The sequence below is a fragment of the Osmerus mordax genome, chromosome 5 (genome assembly GCF_038355195.1).
Source record: "Osmerus mordax isolate fOsmMor3 chromosome 5, fOsmMor3.pri, whole genome shotgun sequence".
NCBI classification, from domain to species: Eukaryota; Metazoa; Chordata; class Actinopteri; order Osmeriformes; family Osmeridae; genus Osmerus; species Osmerus mordax.
Genome location: NC_090054.1, coordinates 17,071,977 through 17,093,701, shown reverse-complemented (window position 1 = coordinate 17,093,701; position 21,725 = coordinate 17,071,977). Strand labels below are relative to the sequence as shown.

Below are 21,725 nucleotides of genomic sequence, written 5' to 3'. Positions count from 1 at the left end.
CTCTGTGACTTGGGAGTGTAGTTAGTGATGGTGAGATGTGTTAGTACAAAGCACATTTAAAAACCACATCTATCATGCTCCAATCACACTGTCCTCCCTCTCTCTCCTCTCCTCCAGTCACTGTGCATGCAGCCGTCTGTGAGGGGAAGGGCTAATTACAGTGGTGGCCCCGCATCAATTCCTTTGTTTTGCTCAAACTTGATGGTTCCGCCGATCGACCTAAATACTGCAAACATCAAACGGGCTGTAGAAACGGACACAATTGAATGTTGATAATTGCCTGAGACTGAGGCTCTCCAGGGGCATTGTAATCTATTCTAATCTATCTCTATTCTACTTCCTACGGTTAATCTTTTTGCTAGGACACAGAGAGGCCAGACGGGGTTCTTTTTCCCGGTCGCACCTTGACAGAATTCCATCATGTTTACCATGTACGCCTAACTGGAACAGCTCCCTCGGGACCACCTCAACAAGGAGAGAGAATGTGTCACACTTACTGTAATGACGATAAAAATACGGCAAGTTCCATCCCTCCGAACAAGTGCAAATGTATGTGCACGCATACATTTTTACAAGTGGACTCAAATACACACACACACACACAATCACACACACACAGATTTATACGCACACCCCACCTCTTGTAGATGCAGGAGAGGAACTTTGGAGGAGCTGACGTACTCTTCTATCTGAGGCATATTTGAAGCAGCCGTAGAACTCAGTTTGCTCTCTACTTGATTCCAGGAGCTCTCTGATTGGTTCGAAGGCATCAGAGGGGTTTTGTTCCAGTGATTGGTCCCCGCGAGAGTGACAATCCAACACTCTCAACACCCTGATGCATTCTCCAGCTTCTCATAGAATCTCGTTCTATAACTACGTTGTTTTTTTTATTGTATCTGCCCATGTGGCCTCATTTCATGCATATCTAGTGAAACGGTGAATCGATTCATGTAGATTTTCAACACATTTGCATGTACAAATTACCATCAATCACGTCCGAAAACCAGGTTAGTAGAGTGTAATGTAATGTACCTATTCAACAACTTCTCTTCAATAGGATGTATGGTACGAAGGGAGTTGATCTAGTGCAGACTCACCTGGTGCCAGCGTCTCCAGACTGTGTGTTTTGTCATCTGTGTTGCTGAGGGCTTGGTGTCTACTCGACGAGTCACCTGCACTCCAGTCATCCTGAAACACAAAGAGACACGTCTACTGTAACACACACTCCAGCCATACTGAAACACAAAGAGACACGTCTAGAACACACACACGTTGAGTGACATGTCGCACCTGCGAATCACTGCCCTTCGAAAACATGCACACGCACTATGTAACTCTCTGCTCTTATTGATGTCGTCTTTTACTCCACAGTCAGTTTTCTTCTTAGGTTGCCGCTATCACTTTGTTTGGTCAAGGTTGACCCCACCATTGTGAATGCTTGGAAACATGTCTGCATGTCCGAACTCCCAATGTTAACCCCAGAGGAAACAAAGGCCAAGACACCAGGACAGCACAGAGCTCTTCCACTGATATTGTAGAATGTTTGACGATGCCAATCCTCCCAGCCTCCTTTCCTCTGCTCCCTCTGTTCCTGATCAAAACCACATCTGAAGGATGGAGCGACCAGCATGTTTTATTCAACTGCACACTCTCTGCCACACTCTAATAACTTCAGTATGTGTGTGTGTGTGTTGGTGTGTGAGTGCTTGAATGTGTGCTCTGTAAATCTTGCAAAACATAAAAAAATACATACGGATCAAGTTGACAAGGTAAAAGGCAGCTTTCCTGACAGTTTTCAGAAAAGCCTGGTGCTAGCTGGATCACAAGTTCACAGACGCCGATTAAAGAGAATAATCCTGTGGTACCCCATCAGTCCCTATTCAGAAAAAGGTGATTCAACTGTCCGTGAGCCTTCCCTGCCAGAGGGACAGAGGCTAACTCTAGGGCAGAACATCATCAGGAAATAAGCAGGCAGCACAAATTACCCACACTGCACCAGGCTTTCCCTGCGTTGGCATCGCACCAATGTGTTCTCCACTGGCCTGCCTACCATCAGTTGGCATCCTGGGAAATGTTGCTGTGGTGACAGAGGCAGGTGATGGGGGGGGGGGGAGCCAAACGGAACCATGCTGCTGGAAGCATGCAACGCCATACAGCATGGTAGCAACTGACAGTGGGGACTTCCAGCCAAGGTAAGCAGGAAATGGAAGAAGAAGAAACCACACTTGGGTGGTACTGCAGATGGACAGACAGATGGACTAGCAGGCAGGCAGACAGACAGCAGAGACAGAAGGGCTAATAAATCGAGAAGGACTGAAAGGCAGAGAGACAAATGGCATGCAGGCAGACAAACTGATAGACAGACAGACGGGAGTCACAGATAAACAGACAGACTGGAGACGCAGACAGACAGACAGACTGGAAACACAGACAGACAGACTGGAGACACAGACAGACAGACAGACAGACTGGAGACACAGACAGACAGCAACCACAGAGGCCCACTCTAACTAACCCTCTGCCAGCCACCTTCCACACAGAGCATCTGTCTCCGCCAAGCTGGAGCAGCCCTCACAGCCTCAGAAAGGACCAGCTCTTTGGTCTCCCACCTCCGTGTCACATCCTGTGTGGAGCTCACGGTGATTATACAGCGGCTATAATCAGGGAAGAGCAGGGGGGCGCGTTCAGCCCAGACAAAACGTTTATTTAAACTGAAACCGTGGTGCGTTGAAAACCCTGTTAATAATTCTGGACTATACAACACGGTGAACATAAATAAAGTAAATGGTAAACTCCTCTAAAATGTTCAACATGGAGAGGCAAGCATCTGAACAATATCTTAGAATTGGTTCCAAACTACCTCTGCTCAACTTACTTATCCCAGACAGGCATCCCTCTCACTTAATAATCTTAACTTCTCCCTGTCTCCTAGCCAACAGGATATAATAAAGGTTATCTCCAAAAGCTGAAATGAAATCAGGTATTAACAGATCATAGATTAAACCAAATACTACAAAATATTTCAGTTTTACACATAAGAGACACATGGGAGAGAAGATGCAAACTAAAAATGTGGTTAGGTTCATGAAAGATTTAACAAATGTTAGGCCTTCCCTGTATTTGACTTCCCTTGTCTCTTGTCTATTTCTGCTGTGTCAGTCTTGTTGCCCCTCATTTCTGGGCCTGCCAAGCTGCATGACAGATAGCTGAGTACACACACACTCACACACACACCTCTGTCTCACTCCCTCTCCCTCAGGAGCATGATTCAAACCCTCCTGACTCACCCCTCACAGACACCTAGGGTAAAACAGGGTCATTCCGTGCACTGTTGGCCAGCAGAACACTCTTCCCCTCCCTTCTCTGTGTGATTAACTAAATGACTCCCTATCTTAAGCTTTATAAACAATCAGTGATTCATTCAACTGTCAGTGTCTGACACTATTAAGGCAACACAATAGGTTTCCCCATTGATGGATTCATCCCAACTGCTTCAGTTCTTAGCCAATTACAGCCAGGGGTGTCCGGAGGGACAGCTGATAAGCAGAGGATGATCAGAGTGCTGTTTTCATCTCAGTCCTTAGACAGTGAATGACAGCAACACTGCTAACAGTTGATTTAACTCTATAAGACACAACGTCTTAAACACTGACTTGTGGCCTCATCAGGTTATCTGACTAGTAGGCATGGCATATCCAGCCAAGCATGGCCAATGTTTCTTGCTACAACACACACAGACAAATGCACTCATCCTGTGGTTGAAAGTTCCTGTGGTAGTAGGGAGAGAGGGGAGAGGGAGGTGGAGGGGGGTCCTGTAGGCCTGCTGCCTCTGTGTGAGGCAGTTGGAGATGGAGAGAAACTCTAATTAACAACACCTGGTCCACACTCTGTATGTGTACCCTGCCTGTAGCTCCAAAGAAACACACTGTCCAATAGACGTCATGAAACGAAAATACTGCAGTTCATCATCGGTTGTTGTCATGTTGGTGTAAGAAGTGTTTTTAAATGTGTGGCAACACGTACACACTGTACTTTCTGGATTTTTGGCGAGTCGGTGTGTGTCTGTGTGTGCGCAATGTCCTTCGTCTCAGGAAAGATCCAAACATCTGGGTCAGTCAGAGCGGAGAGGATTCTTAAAGATAATTTTGTCAATTAAGTTGTACTGGCACAGGCCAAACCCAGGCTAAATGAAAAAGCCAGGGTTATCTGCTTGGCGTCAATCTTGCTTAGAGATTAACACCAGGCTTACAGCCCGCCTTCACATACACTTAAGAGCCAAACCAAAACACACACACATTTACATCTTACTTACAGTTGAGCATTTACTTACGGCTTACAGCTGAGCAGGCATGAGCAGGCATGCACAGTCCTCACACACACACACACACACACACACACACACACACACACACACACACACACACACACACACACACACACACACACACACACACACACACACACACACACACACACACACACACACACACACACACACACACACACACACACACACACACACACACACACACACACACACACACACACACACACACACACACACACACACACAGCATACCTCTCACACACAATCGTGTACAGACATCTGGTGAGGATGGCAGCCTTCTGCCCTTGTGGGCAAACTTCACGCGAGAGCTGAGGTTACCAAAGGCTAAGAACCAGAAGGTAATGCATGCACTGCCTGGAACAGACATGCCATGACAGACATAAATACAGAACGATGTCATGACTAATCATGACATTCTTGTGTGAAGTGGTATTAGAGTATTAGTATACAGTCAACACAGCATGATAGCTGACACTCAGGAGACTGCTATTTAGTCATAAAGAACGTGCAACCAGGTACCTTGTTTATGACATCACCTGCTGCGCACCGAACAGCAGTCAAGCATCCTGACTACAGTGAGAGTTCAAGGGGTAAGCCTGTTTTTAATCACAGGGCCACACAGAATGGTCATTATTCTTTTCTCTGAGCCTAAAGCCCCACCCAGGGCAGAGAGTAGATGAAAGATTCATTTTAAAAGGGGTGTTTGTTGGGTTTGTTATGAACGTAGCATCAGTGATGTGTTTCCGTTTCCCCAGGATAATCAGGTCCTTCTTCTCTGAGCCCATGTCTTCCTCAGAGAGAGGATCCCCAGGCGATCAATCCACTTCAAGGAGACATCCAAGAAATGAAGTCTAAACATAGTTACAATTGTGACTTATTAGCACACACTAGAGACAACAGTATGAGGGACACAGAGCTCATTAGGTTGGGTGTGTGTCTTGCCTTCAAGCACAAGAAGAGAGTTATAATAACAACACGCTAATTATAAAGCAAAGCCTTCCATCATGAAAAACATGAATAACCCCGCTGTACAATCTAACAACAAAACACTCATTAAAGCAGTAATGGAGACGATCAGTTCCTATTTTGCTCTCCACCTCCCAGTGTCGGGGTTTGCCAGTCAGTGAGTTCGATGGAGCGTGAAGCCTTGTCAGAAACCGCAGCGCAAAATGACCTGTCAGCCGGCTCCAATAACACCGGCAAAATGGTGTCAGGAGGGACATTCATACTGAGCTGCTTGATAACACTGCAGGATCCGGTTATCGCTGTTGATACTGAGGTCGAATGAGCACTGCTGTCATGTGCTTCACTGATCGTGATCTGGCTGAACTGACTTGAGTGAGCGCGTGAATGATCGAAAGAGCGAGCGAAACGACACAGCAGCCGGTGGTGAGAGTCTACCTCGGGTCTCCATGAGGCACCCATGCCTGAGCACTCACACAGACCCGCTGAGCAGCCCCGTCCCCATGGCAACCGGCTGCGGCTGCTCAGACATGCGTGGAGCGTCGCCGAGCGAGACCCTGGCTGGCGGTGGAGGTTTCGCCAGGTTCCCCCGCTGTGCCTGCGGTACCACACGGTGGCTGCGGTTCCCTCGCGAGAAAAAAGACTCGATAAAGCCTGGCATTGTCAACGCGGAAACACCACGCACTTCACACCAGAGAAACTGTTAGTGTTTGTGTGTGTCCATGTGCCCTACCCCTCAGAGATTTGTTTACTGTTTGATGACAACAGCTTAAAAGGAACAACATGATTTCCTTTTCCTCCGCACCCAAACCCACTCTCCGCAGACGCAGACTCTGGCCGGACAAGGTCATTTCCCTTGTTAACAGCTCCATAGGGCCCTGTAACTGGGTCGGCTTCTATGGAACTGAGAAGGGAACTTACAGCCTTATCTCTCTCTGCTTTACAAGGGAAGAGGCAGGGAAAACATAGAATAAATGGGTAGGCGGGAGGTCTGAGAATGTTTTTTGTCTCTGGACTATTTATCCAGCTCTGACTGGGCTGTGTTTACCTACAGGCACTGTTAACCATGTTTTCAGTCAGGCTCAACCACTTTCTGGGAACACAAACACTATACATTTACATTTAGTCATTTAGCAGATGCTCTTATCCAGAGCGACGTACAGTAAGTACAGGGACATTCCCCCGAGGCAAGTAGGGTGAAGTGCCTTGCCCAAGGACACAACATCATTTGGCACTGCCGGGGAATCAAACCAGCAACCTTCTGATTTCGAGCCCGATTCCCTAACCGCTCAGCCACCTGATCGTCTCCCACTATAATCGAAGACAGAAAACTTGACAGCGCAGAGGAAGGGATGGGTAGGTTGTGCAGGATGCTTTACAGTGCGTGTGTGTATGTGTATCTAGAGAGTCAGATACTAATCACATTGTCAGGCATGTCACCGTAACAGACAGGAGACAGTTACTCAGACACCTGCACCTGAAAACACAAACCTACAAGTCACTCAGTGAGATGCCAGCCAGGCAGCGGGCCGAGCAGCGGGCCGAGCAGCGGGCACTGGTCCCAGCAGGACTGGAAGCTGAACGAGCAGCTCCAACAATGGTCACAATGCTCCCTTCAAGGCATCTGGCTCTCACTGTCATCTATAAAAGCACACGACAACATGCTGTTCAAGTCCACTGGCACACACTCCCTGGTGAAAGGACTGACAGATCTGCACAAACACACACACAGACACATGCACAGGAGACACATCGGCCATATCCAGACCCAGCCGGCCATCTCCAGCTCACCAGTGTCCATCAGTTTGTCATGCCTGTTTGCTTCCACACTTCATCCTAGGACAGTAGAAACCAGTAGACGCCAACAGAGACTCGTGGAGACGTTACAAGAAGCCCTCTGGGGGGGGGGGGGGGGGGGAGCACTCAGCTGAAACTCAAGACCCAGCACAGAAAAGTGTCAGAAGTCACAACGGAGTGAGAGCCTCGCGGCGGGCGGGGGGGGGAGGAGAGGAGGGCGGAGGGCGGAGGAGGAGGAAGCTCAATGGAGCAATTGTGAGCGCTGGCCCCTGGCCCGGACCCCCATCTGCGGCCTGGCAGAGCGTACGGCCCGGGGAGAGAGGAGAGGAGCAGCGCTAACGAGGCAGGACATACGGCAGCCACAGCCTCAGCACTGGCTAAAAAAGGTCACACGCGCTTTTTACACTTGTGGTCGTAGAAATATAATAGGGATTTGAAGTGGGGGCATCTCACCCGCCGGGCATCACCAAAAAGACAGTCCTTTTTCTTCGAAGCCTCTTGCACTCAGCTAGACTTGAAGGAACAGTAGATAAAGAGAGTCCTGGGTGACAGGCCATCGATATGAAGAAAGGGCAACTCAGAACACGAGCGTCCTGAATTACCACCCATATTTCATGAATCCTTCACCACACAAAGAGTGAGGAGAAAGGCAGAGCTGTTTACAAGAAGCTTGAGTTTGGGGCTTGTGTTACCGCTATTGTCGCATCTCTCCAGGTTTCTGGGCTCTGAACACCAGACAGGTGAGAGCTCCAGTTCAAAGGGCTGATCAGTGACCAGGCAACCTGCCTGTCTTTCTGTCGGTCTGAGGGGAAGAAGGGTGGCTAGGGTGGAGGGGACGAGGTAAAGAGGGAGAGGTGTGGAAGAAGAGGTAACAAGCCACCAGTGGGATGTGGACTAGATGGAGAAGCAGCAGACAGAAACAGGAGAAACGTGAGGATGTTCTCTCCCTCCCCCTCCCAACCCTCTTTCTCTCTGCGTTTCTGTCCATCTCTCTGAGACAATCAGGCCATCTGAAAATTACCGCTCCACAGAGGAAACCCTAGCAGCACTAATGACGGTTGGTCTGAAGGGAGTTAGACGCTCGCTAACGCAAGACAGACGGGACAGACACACACACAATCTAACATATAAGAGCATGCATGCATGCCGGTACAGTCTGTACACACAGCGCTTGACAACGATGGGCTGTCATCAAGCTGTGCAGAGGCCAGATAACGACCCGTTCATTTGAATCCCTCTGTGGGCAGAGGGAAATATCTCCAACATGCAGGGCCCCTCCAACATGTGGGTCCCTCAGGGCCAGGGGTGAGAAAGGCTACCCCGTCGTGTTCCCAGCCTGCCTGGTGTTTCCTTGTCATTCTCTGGGTGGGTCTGTGGTGTGGGCTTGTCTGGTCCCTCTCACCCCTGGTTCCTAGCTCCTCACACACCAGTTTCTTGTCAGTAGTCACCAAGTTGTAGTCCACGGTCCTCACCCTTCCTGTGTATGGATATTTGTTCACCTTGTCAGTCTTTGTCTGATTGTTAAGTCTTTCTGGTCGTGGACTGTGTGAGAACTGTCTGTTCCCACGTGTTTCAGCCTCCGATGTGTTCCCTGTTTGTTCGTGCCGGTTTTTGTAACCGGGCACCTTAGTTTTTGTATTTTTTTAAGGAAGTAAATAATAAATTGGATTCAGTTTGATCCTGTATGCCTGCATTCTGCATTTGGGTCCACTCGCTCTGCTGCCCGTGACAGGGAGAGAGATGGAGAGTGCAAATGAGAGAGAAGCTGAATCATTCACATGTCATCACAAGGAAAAGTAGGTCACAGGAGTAGAGAGGGAAGAGGGGGTGAAGAGGTAGAGAGGAGAGAAGGGGATGACCATGGAGGTGGGTGCAGAGGTCTGCATTTCACTAGCTTAGGGAAGATGGTGTTCAAATGACACATTCGGTAAGGCTCTCTCAAGGTTAGTTTTTATACCATGTGTTCTTATAGCAATAGCTGTAGTTGCACACAAACTGCTCTCTAGTTACACTTCATTATACTGTAAGTGAAGTTATGATTACACAATGAAACACATAGGGAAGTCTTTCTAGGGGTGGGTGTTTCTTGATCTTGTTATGGTAACACAAGTGCCTCTGGTCACCCATCAAGGGAACACAGCCTGTCTGGGAAGCTCAGAGCTGTTGATCACATCCTGGGAGAGAGGCAGAGCCACTCTGACCACTCGCTATGGAAATGATTAGAGAACTGAGAATATGTTGTTTTCCCATACAAGGAATTGGAGGGGTACAGTAACAGTCTGTGAGTTTCTGGGGTTTGCTGGCATGAGCCAACATTCCGTCAGCTGAGGAGCACTTCCTGTGGGGCCGCTTTCCATGTTGCCGTGGTGACCTTGTAGGGGCTTTCATGATGTCCAGCTTGGCATGATTGACTGATTACCAGGAACTGCTGAGGACTCCACATGGACCATTGAACCAACATAGACCATGAAACCGTACAACATAGAACCAGCATAGAACATGAACACAGCGTAGACCAGAACCAATTTCGTCCATGGAACCATCAGATAATGGAGCTAAGTTAGGAGGCTTACACTGTGATGACTCTCGATGCCACCTACTACAAGAAACAATGTTATAACAAATTACAGTCAACCAGCACTTTGATGTAATCCATAAATCATACTGTTTGAATTTATTTTAACTTACACACATACACACATAGTTGAAATAAGCAGTCTGGAATGAAAGATGTGTTCAAATTGTTGGATAAATTATTTTTAGATTTATCAATAGGTATCTCATACAGAGTTCTAGGCCAAAACTTGTCTTGTGCCAACAATGTGGGCTCTCAAAATTGTGGCAACAACAAAACACCCACAGATGTGTTCAGAAATACATTTGAAACTTTGCCAATTATTCAGCAATGCATGATATAAAAAAAAACATTTTAAAAGGTAGAAGGCCCAAAGGACCTTGCAGGAGAACTGAACTCTTTATTCATCCTCCTCCATCCCTCCTCTCTCTTTCTCTCTCTCCTCCTCCTCTCCTGGCCCTCCTGGCTCTAGTCAAAAGCCAGAACAGGGAGGTTTGGCACGGCAGGGTTCGCAGTTAAGGCTCAGTATATCTCTGTATCACTGGAGCCAAAGCTGTTCACAAAGAATCCCACCCTGGGTCACTTGTGAGCATTGCATGCTTACACTGCAGTAGGGTTAGGGTTAGGACTGCTGAACCCACAAGCACACACGTCACAATGCAGGACAACCCAAGTCTGGGACTGTCTACATGCTGATGGAACTCAGACGCACAAGCCCAGGTCTCCTACTCCTCCAGGCGTGACCACCAATCATTAGACCAAGAGGAAATCCTGGAGCGACATTTAGCCTGACAGACAGGACCATCTCAACGGGGCCAGGTGCATAATAGATACTCATCTAGGCACCACTCTGCACTACACATCATATTTCAACAAATGGGCTTCTTGACACCTAAAAGGCACTTTGATTTAATTCCAAAACTAGGACCACAAGCTCACAGAAACAAACCCATTTACACACAAAGACTTTCATACACACACTTAACCCACTGCTTCAATGACAGCAGATGTAATTTGAGGTAGCATCCATCAGTGGTTGAGCTCTGCCCAGCGGTATTAAAATGATAGATATCATTATAAAGTGGGTCTTCAGTGAAGGTTGGCAGAGAAAGGAGCAGGGTTAAATGCTGATGAAGCCATTTTAATTCTGCTGCAGATAACTGCACAGTCAGAGCCAAAGGAAGCCACACACACACACAAACTTAATACACACACTTCCCAAACATACACAAATACTCACAGTCTTTCATTTGCTTGCATTCTGCATCTCTCTCCTTCTTTCTTTCTCTCACACACACACACACACACACACACACACAGTATTAACCCTTGTGTTATCTTCGGGTCATTCTGACCCATCAGTCATGGTGACCCACCGTCGTATTGCGACAGATTTACCGCATACAAAGACAAAGTGAAGCATTTTCTTTTAACAGCTAGGCTGTCTCAGACCCCCCACATTGCAAAGGTTAAAAGAAAATTATTTTAATTTGTTTTTGTATTGGGTAAAATTGGGTAAACACAACGATGGTTCGTTATGAACCTTTGGGTCATGTGACCCGAAGGCAGCACGAGGGTTAACGTCCGAGCTGCTCTGGGGAGTCAGCTCTCAGCCTCTTTGCCACTGGTCTCGTATATCATGCTGATTTAAACAAGGGCTGGAGTGCACTCTTCCAGGCCCACCAGAAATTCCACCAACCCTGATGGCCACTCAGTTCACCCAGCCTCCAGCACCCGATGAGTCAGGAGCCAGAGCACACGAGTTAACATCAAATTGGGCCAGACATTTTAGCAAGAGTCATAAATTCAGTATGACTGTGTGTGGTTTGTGTGTGGTGTGTGTGCGTGTGTGTGTGTGTAAAGTGGAAAACCATTGGGAATATAAGCATGCATCATCAGGCTGACATCCTAATTAAGGCATCATTATCAATGTCACACAGAAGAAAGCCTTGTGTTGTTGTGTAAAGGTAACTGCAGCCAGCTTGGGGAGGGAGAGGGGGGTCCAGAGAGCGGTTGAGAAAGTGTTAAGGCTGCAGCCCAATGGCACAGTGACAGGAGTGTGTGTGTGCGTGTGTGTGTGCGTGCGTGTGTGTGGGGGGGGGGGGTCAAGGCTCGCAACTAACTTTTTTTCTCACTGTCCCAAAGTGCAAAATTAACCGTCCCAAACTGAACTAGTCCTGTCCCAAAATGTACATTCTTGTGTTTTTGCATTTGCAAAAAGGTTTTGGGGAAAAAAAGTTTCTTAAGGTTGAAAAACTGGTTTCAAAAAAGGTGATGAAGACACATGGTGGTTGGGGGACGGGGGGGGGACGGGGGGGAGCGTCTCCAGGATCCAAGTCTCCAGCTTCTCTCTTAACTGATCAGGTTACCCAGTACAAGATCCTAGGTCGCTGGGCCAGACCAGAACGAACCAACAGCTGACTGATTATGCAGCACACAGACCCCACATCCACACAGGAAATATGCTAAGGTCAAGGAGAGAGGGCAGAGAGAGGGTTGCAGGGGAGGAGGAAACAGTCACATGACCAGGGGTCAGGGGTCATTGTTGAGGTGGGGGTGTGAAGGTTGACAGCTCAGTATAGAACTAAGTTAACAAAAGAAGCTAGTCAGTTATTAGTAAGTAAGCAATTCTGAAGTCACATGACAAGTTCTGTGTTTTTCTACTGGTATATTCTACCACAGCTCATAAAAAAAAGAAGGAATTGTCATGAAATTTTCCCTCATCTCATTTGGAGCTCAAAATACGGCTGACACAGTGGAAAAGAGACAAAGTCAGTATTACGTTTCACAAGTAAATATGTGCGTGTGTGTGCCGTGTGCGTGGGCTTATGTGTGAGTGTGGGTGACTGTGTGCGTGTGTGTGTGTTATAATGGACAGGTTTGAGGTTGGTTTGACCTCCATGTCAACAGACCCTGCTGAGTGTAATGAGTTTACCATTCTGTCCGCCTGCAGCAGCCATGATTACATTGGCATCCTCACACTCCCTATTCATAGCGGAGGAAGAAGCCATCTTGGATAGAGGGAAACAGAACGTGGGAGGGGGGGAGGAGAGGTGACACCAAATAATTTTTCCTTCGATGGCAACCATCACTGACGGTCGGTTGTCTGGCCTCACCTATCAATCCATTATGGAGCACGGTAATACTCTTGCTCTGCTGGACAACCTTTGCATTTAAAACAGTTTTCCACCATAATGGCTGTCTCACTGCAGAAAATAGAAGCAACGGTCATTAAGTTCTGTTGTTGTGGAACGACAAGCACAATCTACAAAAGGTTTTTTCAAAACGACAACAGACTTTACCAGTGGAGAAAGCTTTTCATCCATAACACACAAATCCACGATTGATTATGGCAGGCGACGATGAGAGAAAAAACAAGCATTAACAAAAATTGGTAAAGGCTCAAGTCTGTTTTTATCCTCCTATCCCTTGGAAACCGTTGGTAGGAGGAACGGAAGGGGGGCCTATACCAGCCAATCACAGGCTTTCACATCAGGAGGGCCAGAGAGAAGTTCCCCACGTGGCTGGTGCTCAGTCATCCAGAAGCTGATCGATGACATCAGATGCAGATCAGAGACGTTATGCTAATGCTTATTCTGAAAGAGCCAGGCAGAGCAGGAGCAGATATATACGCTGCATCTCAGAGTCGTGTCGGAGAGTCCCTTGTCTCAATCAGACTGAGAATGAGCACGGAAAAGGGGAGTGAGAGAAAGGGAAAGAAAAAGAGAGACTTGGGTCGGGAGAAAGAAACTTCAGGGAGTTTGACGAGAGACCAGGCTGAGATTGGGACCAACAAATCCTGTCTGTTTCATTTCAGAGAGAAAGAAGATCCACCCAACAACTTAAAAAAAAAACAACTATCAAAACTCTTCCAATCAGCTTTTGACTGTCCTGTGGTACACTATTGCACAATGCAATAATCTTACAAAGAAGCTTAACTACTTCTAGCCCCTGTCTCATGTTTCCCCACTAGATCCTGGGAACGAGGAACTATGTTGCTGGGGAAAAAGGCCTTCCTTGTCTGGTTCAGAGCCGTTTACGGTCATCTCACACAAACAATCGCACTCACCAAAGCAACGTCAACCGTTGCAAGACTTGGTGACGTGTCCCTAACAGACTATCCCTGGGGGGGAAAGAAACATTCTTACCTCAGGTATGTGGAACAACAACACACCTCAAAGGGCTGTCATGGCGGGTGTCTGTGAGAGAGAGACAGAGGGGAGAGAAAGAGACGATAGAGAGAAAGAGTGTGTCTAAAGCATCTATCCTGAGGTGATGGATCTAAGAGGACTGGGACAATGGAACTCTAAATGTCACAGTTAGGCTGGCCGATACCTATTGGCGTCAGGAGGAGGAACAAGAAGAGGGTCAGAATGTCTGATAATGAAATATTGAATCTTGTGTTGTGCTTTTGTCAGGCAGCTTTGATGTATTCGATTTAAAGCTGCAGGTGGGCTGCTCTCTGTGTCCTAGAACTGGATATAAAGATGGCCACAACACACACACACACACAGAGATCCTCCAGTACTCTGAAGAAGGGATTATAGCATCACAGATAGTGAAAGGGCTGTAAAGCCACCAGCCAGTTGTAAATTCATTCCTCGTTTTGATCCTTTCCATCATCAATCAAAGAATCAAGTGAGTCACAGAAAACTGCACTGTCAGCTACTTCACTTCCTAGAAGAACAATATGATAGGAACAGAGGGTTTGTTATTGCAAAACTTCATAGGAGTTTTAAAGAAGTTTGCCTAAGATCCTCAGTCTTTGGACTGTTTGAATGTGGTGTCATCAGATCTCTGTTATCAGCTAACTAACTTTGCCACTTGCTGGCTTGTCATGTCAGCCTGTCTAAAGGCAGATTGACATGACATGGCTGATATGCGTATTGACACTGTCCACATTCTCTCACACAGGCACACTCGCAATCACAAAAGGCAACTGTGGTACCCTGGTATATTTGTTTTAGTAACAGCCCTTTATGTGGTTCTTATCTGCCATTTGCAAATTGTGTGGTGTGGTACACCACCTTTATCTGTTTTTATTCAGCCCTGCTCCTCTCCCCTCCCTGGCTTGGTCACTCATGCTGACAACAGGATTCGTAACAGCTCCTTAAAGGGCTTCTCTATGCTTCAGACTAGCGTTGTATTCTTTGGCACCAGGAAAACATGTATGTAATAGGCATGAGCCTCCAGGCCTCTGACGGAACATGTTTATTGTCCTGTTTGACTGTGTGTGTGGTGGTGGTGGTGGTGGGGGCTGGGGCTGGAATGAGACAGACACCACCCACTCTGAGACACACACACACTATTGCTCTTTCTGAGTCTTCCTGTCCCCCTTGTAGTGGTGCATCCATCAGAGCCTGGTGTTTAATATCATGTGAGTATAGCCAGTTTTTTAACGATCTTTCCACTTTCCCCTGGTCTTAATGAGGAACAGGTTGGTTGGAGTTGCCATCTAAGGTGTGTTGGATAAACAACATTCCACAGTTGGATATAGTAGGAGTGATACGGTAAGTGTTGTATGGTACGTGGCATGCTAGTCCATTCTACCAGTGGCTTGGCTAACCAAGTGCCTGGCTGAGAGGGAACATAGGGCCTGTGACAGTGAAAATGTCCCTGTGCTAGTGTGGCGAGGAGTAATAGTGTTGATTTCCAATAGAATATTACACAATGGAGTGTCTTTGTGTCTAACGACAGAGCTGCTGTCTCCAATTCTCCCTCTACCCTAGCCGGGAGCTAGTCATGCATATGTATGAAACAAGAAGCGGCTGATCCTTGCCTTCCAGCCTCTTTGTCCCCAGACAGCTCCATACACACCAAGCTCCAGCCCAAGCCACGGTCTCAGGCCCTCAGTCCCCAAACCCCAGCCCAACAGCCTCCCTTTCAGCCTCCAGATACACTTCAAACACACCGCACACACCAGGTGTCACTGACAGTCTATTTGCTGAGAGAGAACATTTGTCTTCTTATATGTAGTACTATGTGCTTAACCAGCATCATCCTAAAGAGAGGAGGTTGTTTACTTTACTATGGCAGTACTACAAGGTTGGACCAATCACAGTTGGCCACATACTTCCTACAGTCAGTTACCAAATGTGTGTGTGTGTGTTAGAGAGAGAGAGAGAGAGAGAGAGAGAGAGAGAGAGAGAGAGAGAGAGAGAGAGAGAGAGAGAGAGAGAGAGAGAGAGAGAGAGAGAGAGAGAGACAAAGAATAAAGAAAAGAGTGAAGCAGAGAGAGAGGCTATTCTAAGCAACTCTAGTTTCCATCTCCTTTGACTCTCAGCCTGTTTAGAGCTTGTTTATGGGAACTCAATAAAAACCCATGTAAATCTCATAGGATGCAAAGGTCAGTGGACAATAGTGTCATCACAACTGTCATCAACTACCATGTTCCGCTTGTAAACTCTATACTCAGGTACGAACAATCTAACCTACTCACGCTTTCACAGCAACAAACACAACAAAGAAAGTTATAATCTAGGTTGTGGAATTCCACATGGGGCCCATATCCCAAAACACTGTTTCTTGTTCTGCTCAAATGAACAAATAAGCAAGAATGGAATTGTGCCACATCAAAGGAATATGCCAGAGGAGAGGAGGAGAGGGGAGAAGAGATGAGAAGAGAGGAGAGGGTGTTCGAAGATAGTGACGGTGAGAGAAGGAAGAAACAGATAGATAGTAACGTCACCTAACAGCTCTAGAATCCCAACCACATGCTCACCAGCCTGAGGGATGCAACACTGCTGGGACACTCAAAAAACCAGAACAAGGCTGCTACTTTTAGAGTTAATCAGTCCTGAGGGCTCAATCCCTCACTCGGTGCCCCACATGTCCAGGCACATTCCACACAGATCCATCCTCTGGCCTTTAACGGCCATTACTGAGGTAAGACTGAATTTGTGTTCAGGCCTGCAGAGCAGCATCTGAGTGTCACCTGGTAGTGTTCGCTCTCTGTTGATAGAAGCCACAGCTAAGTGCAGGCGGGAGACTAAAGAGCTCAGACAAGACGGTATGCTTTCCTCTGACTTCTGCTTACGAGAGGTAGATCTCTCGTCTCTCTCTCGTCTCTCTCTCGTCTCTCTCTCGTCTCTCTCTCGTCTCTCTCTCGTCTCTCTCTCGTCTCTCTCTCTCTCTCACCTGAAATTATTTTATTACCTCAATAACGAATTCGCACTCGAAAAAGGATGAGTTTGTTTGGACTCAAATGAGGTTGGATTTAGAAAAGGAGGCGAGCGCAGCAGGACCCCATTACAGCTAACAGCGTAGCTGACCACCCCGCCCAAGCACAGCAATCTGCCTGCCAATAATTGTGTTGCAGAGCGATCACATCAGGCTTGTTATGGCCAGAGAGAAAATCTGACACTCTGGCCACCTTCCTGGTCAGTTCTCTCAGAGTAGCACTTATACACACATCACACAGACAGACAGACAGACAGACAAACAGACGTACACACATCATAGAGACGGCTAGAGGTGAAGGCAAACGTGCAAGTTCTCGCAAACTCGTGGCAATATTAACACAGAGACATACTCCCACTGTCCACAAACTTATGAAAGTGCACAACCCATACTATTTTATGGATCTGGATTTATCCCAAAGAATTTAAAGACAACCTTTTATTTACACTCCAACTAATGGACAACTGTACAACCCGATGATTTACAGAGTCACTTCCTGTAATTTGACATACTGTGGACACAACCTGCAAAGTACAGGGATGAGGGATGAGGTGAATATTGCACATCGATGTGATAAGATTGAAAAGTGGTGCTACTGTGGAGGTACTACTCTCAGTACTGTACTGTCTGTCCTGTTCTTCCCTCAGTCACAGTCTCTGCCTTTCCACTTTTCTGTTTTACCACCCGAGTTTGCATATTTCTGACCCACACTCTCTTCTCCTCTTCTCTCTGATACACACACACACACACTCCTCTCTCTGGTTCTCACAGAGACAGAAGCCATAACATCTGCCTGGTCCACATTACGTAACAGCCAACCAAGGCCGGCCAAAATGTAAGAATCTGGCAGACAGAGCCCAGCATGTCGTTGGACTGTTTCACTCAGCAGGACATGTGATGGTGATGTGACATCGGGGGTGGGCTGGAACCATAGATTACTATTGTTTATCTAGGACTCAGGGGTCGAAGCTACTGCCTGGCCCTGGGCCTTGGATGAGGGTCACCAGTAGTCAATCCCTGGTGTTAACACAACTACAGGAAGTCATGGTTGTGACTGTGGAGGCAGCAAGAGAAACAGAGACAAACCAAAAAGGAACTGGACTGCACTCTTTTGTCATGTCGCTACCCATTTTTAGGTTACCACCAAGGTCACTAAAACAGACAGACTATCCAACCCAAATCTTAAGTCAGTTTTATATTGCAGCCCAATGACGATAACTAAGGAATATTGCCTCTACATCATGTAATAAAATGTCTAACCTTGTCATAAAGTTGATATCACAACCTGCCTGTCACGGTGTTGTGTGGCTAAACCCATGTCCCTGCCTCGCATTACCTTGGTCTTCCCCCAGAGGGAACATGAGCGGCACAGTTCTCAGTCCTCCAGAGGTAAGCTATCATGTCAGCTTGGTGTGAAATCTCTGCAGCGGTATCAGCTGTGTGGGCTCAGAAAGAGAAGGGGAGACAGATACCCACACACACACACACACACCTACAGGGGGTGTGTGAAGGCAGAGATTTAGCCTTGTGCCTCTTCCAGGTCTGCCCACATCAGGAGAATGGATAACCAACCAGCCTTTGATAACTGTCTTTAATACAGATTATAGCCTAATCAAATCGGTGTCTCACCAGGTCCTTATCTCTTTGCTCCAACATCACCTATCAGCCGAATGACAGGCAGGGGCCACATGCTGTCAAGAGGAATGCAAACAAAGACAGACAAAAAACCAGGACAGAACTACACTATAGGCTTGGAGGTTTCCAACAACATGTGTATTTGACCTTGATACTCGTTTTTTAAGGAGCACAGATGAATGTCCTGTTATGAATTCAAGCCCTCCTCTGTCATATGCGCCCATATAGTTGAATGAACGATGCATTGGCCATTGTCAAATCAGAAACGATACATCTGGCCACAGAGGTGGGAATATAAACGCCACTCACAGTATATGGGGTTCAGACTACTTCCTTCCTATTCTAAACGGCTTGTAAAAATGAAGACGTCGAGAGCAGACAGCATGCAGTCACTGTCTTCATATACAAGTTGAACTAACGTCAAGATATATACCAAGACCAATACCCATGATGTGATTAAAAAATAAAACTTTGTGTGCTTCGCATGATAAAAGAGATTTGCCTTCATGTTGGCACTACAATGAGGTTGAACTGTACCGAACCGGGTACCGCTATACCAGCTCAGCACAGGCAGTCGCGCTTCCCTCCGAATGGATTGGTTGCATTTCAAATCAAATTTCTACTAAATCATCATTTAGCTATACATCAAAATGTTGTCAAGCGACCATCATTATTTTTCCATCTGCTCCCTTGTTGAAAGGGAATTTCTACGCCAATGGCTCGCTTTGTCTTGGACATTCCACAGTATTCTCGTTCACCAGCCTCAATAAATTCTCTGTTACAGCAAACAGTCGAGGAGAGCCTTACCTTTCGATTTAATGTTGTTCCCGAATAGAAATAATACGCTATGCCAAGCACCCAGAGGACCGCAAAGCACAGTAATATCCTTGATTTCCTTCGCATTGCTGTCTGTTGGTTGTGGATTTATCAACTGATTGCTATAGCTTTGATTAAAGCGTACTAGATCCAAGTTGAGAGTCTTGCCGAGCTGCAAACAGAGGCTTCGGCAGTCGGGCAGAAAGAGCAGGAAACAGCCAACATCACCGGGTTAGAGGGGAAAGGGTAGCCGTCTGTAATCCAATCACACTCCGCAGAGGCACCGACGAAGGAGGGTAGTGTGGTGGGGGTTGGGACTGAGGACTCCCGCTCCTGCCCACCGCTGACAGAAGAAACATTGTTGCGATTTTGAAGCGATTTATTGTTGATGTAGTTATTTGGAGCTCGTGCTACATTGTTGCCATTAAAGTAAAATACTTTATTGTTAAATGTGTCGACGGTAGGGGGCAAAGTGACTACAGTTTAACTAAATGCTAGCCCAGAACAAAGTAAATATTATTTTTCAGTCTCATATAGATTAGGTCTGGAAAACATTTGACTGTTAAGAATAAATGCAAATGTAGTCTGATAAATGAAAGCAATACATTGTATAGCCTATTTATAGCCTAGCCTATATATCCTTTCCTGTATGGTGTCGTTAATCTGTGATCTGACATGACATGACTGGATAGATCTAAGCTGTAGGTAAATCCACGTTCCCTCCAAGACTGAGCTCTGCCAACAATTTAAGTTTATACCCTGGGATGTGACAGAATTTTGATAGGACAATGTAACCTACCAGAACACACTGTGGAACTAGCGGGCTGTACTGTAAAATATTGCAAAACCTATATGATGTAATTAGAGCATAATGAAGGTAGTATCTCTCTAAGCTAAGTGACCTGACTCCTGACACACAGAAATGTCCAAGTGTATGTTCATACTTGATCAGTATGCAAGGGTAATGACTCACATATGGACATAGTCTTAACATTGTGTTTCTGAGGAAGTCGTGAATCACATGTGATTAATGACTATGATATGTCCCTCTCATCCCAAGGACAATATAATTAAAATTATCAAAAATAATTGTCAAACTGTGGTCAAACCTTTATCCATACACAATTTTATAGTTTAAAATTAAATTAAATACCCATCACGACGTGCACAACTACACTACATAAAAAATACTGTCCTTTAACAGTTATTCCCCTCCAATGTGAGAAACACATTAATGCAGTCCCAAGGAAAATATTTTTCTGTCTCCTATTTTGACAACATCAGAAGATCTTTAATAACCTCTGTATGTTCTGTGGAGACACAGCACAGTCATGAGGATCAAGCTCCAATTCCTGTGTCCTATTGTTGATAAGAATAATGGGAGGTTTAGTGTGGTCTCTGATTGATCTCACACTATTTAGCTTAGCCTCCAAACAGCTTTAATGAATCTATTAGCCACAGTCCTCAAACACAGCAACAGAATCAGAGCACCAAACCTTGTGCAGCTAAGCCCACATCAAAACAGATTTAATTAATATCAACACTTGTGCTAGGAAATGCTCCTTATTTGCCTTCTACCTTTGACCACAGTTCATGACTATAGTCATCATAGGGAGTCAGGTGGCTGAGCGGTTAGAGAATCGGGCTAGTAATCAGAAGTTCGCTGGTCGATTCCCGGCCGTGCCAAAATGACCTTGTGTCCCTGCGCAAGGCACTTCACCCTACTTGCCTCGGGGGAATGTCCCTGTACTTACTGTAAGTCGCTCTTGATAAGAGCGTCTGCTAAATGACTAAATGTAAATCATAAGAGATAGTAGATTTGAGTTTATCTTGCAAAAGTCCCAGCAAGGTCAGCTTCCCGCCTTTGTGGTCATTGAAGTGATGACGATGAAACAGAGAAATCACATAAAAGGACGACAGAAAGTAAGACAGGTAAAATACAGGAGGCAGATTAGGGAGGGTGGAGGAGGGCTGCTGAGAGCTATGGTTAGAAGGTGGGTTGCGTGGGATATTAAAGGTGTAAGTACCCTGAGGTTTGTGAGGGTGTGGTAGGGCAAGGCAGGGGTGGGGGGTAGTAGAGCTGTAATTACCCCTGACAGGAGGATGAAGGGTATCTCCTCTGACAGAACACGCAGGCTCCCCTGGCAGTATAAGAAGGCTTAGCCAGTTGGTCAGGAGGACCAGGTAGTGTCAAGGACTGCTGGAGGGCAGAACATCTATCAGGGACACTCACCAGCTCTTTGTGATGCACCAGACTTCAGTCAAACCAAATCAGGAAGGGTCCTGTCCAGAATAGGTGTCCTCTACACAACAGAGGATTGGTGCAGCAGGACTACATCAAGGGGTTCAACCCCTCCATGCTGGGGAGCCGGTTTCATGAACCGGCTCTTCTACCTCTAACTAGAGAAGCAG

General features: G+C 46.5%; 1 protein-coding gene across 3 annotated transcripts in view; it reads right to left on the bottom strand.

The window, feature by feature from the left end:
* galnt2 (UDP-N-acetyl-alpha-D-galactosamine:polypeptide N-acetylgalactosaminyltransferase 2) overlaps window positions 1-19,487 on the bottom strand; it is a 32,477-nt gene extending 12,990 nt beyond the window's left edge. For 2 of the 3 annotated variants that reach the window (XM_067236414.1, XM_067236415.1), the window contains exons 1-2: window positions 19,305-19,487; window positions 1,098-1,188 (exon numbers count right to left, since the gene is read on the bottom strand). In XM_067236414.1, the coding sequence (XP_067092515.1) occupies window positions 1,098-1,188; window positions 19,305-19,400 (187 nt within the window). In that variant the 5' untranslated portion in view covers window positions 19,401-19,487. The remainder of the gene's footprint in view (window positions 1-1,097; window positions 1,189-19,304) is intronic. The other variant, XM_067236416.1, reaches the window with a different exon arrangement.
* Window positions 19,488-21,725: the final 2,238 nt, after the last annotated feature.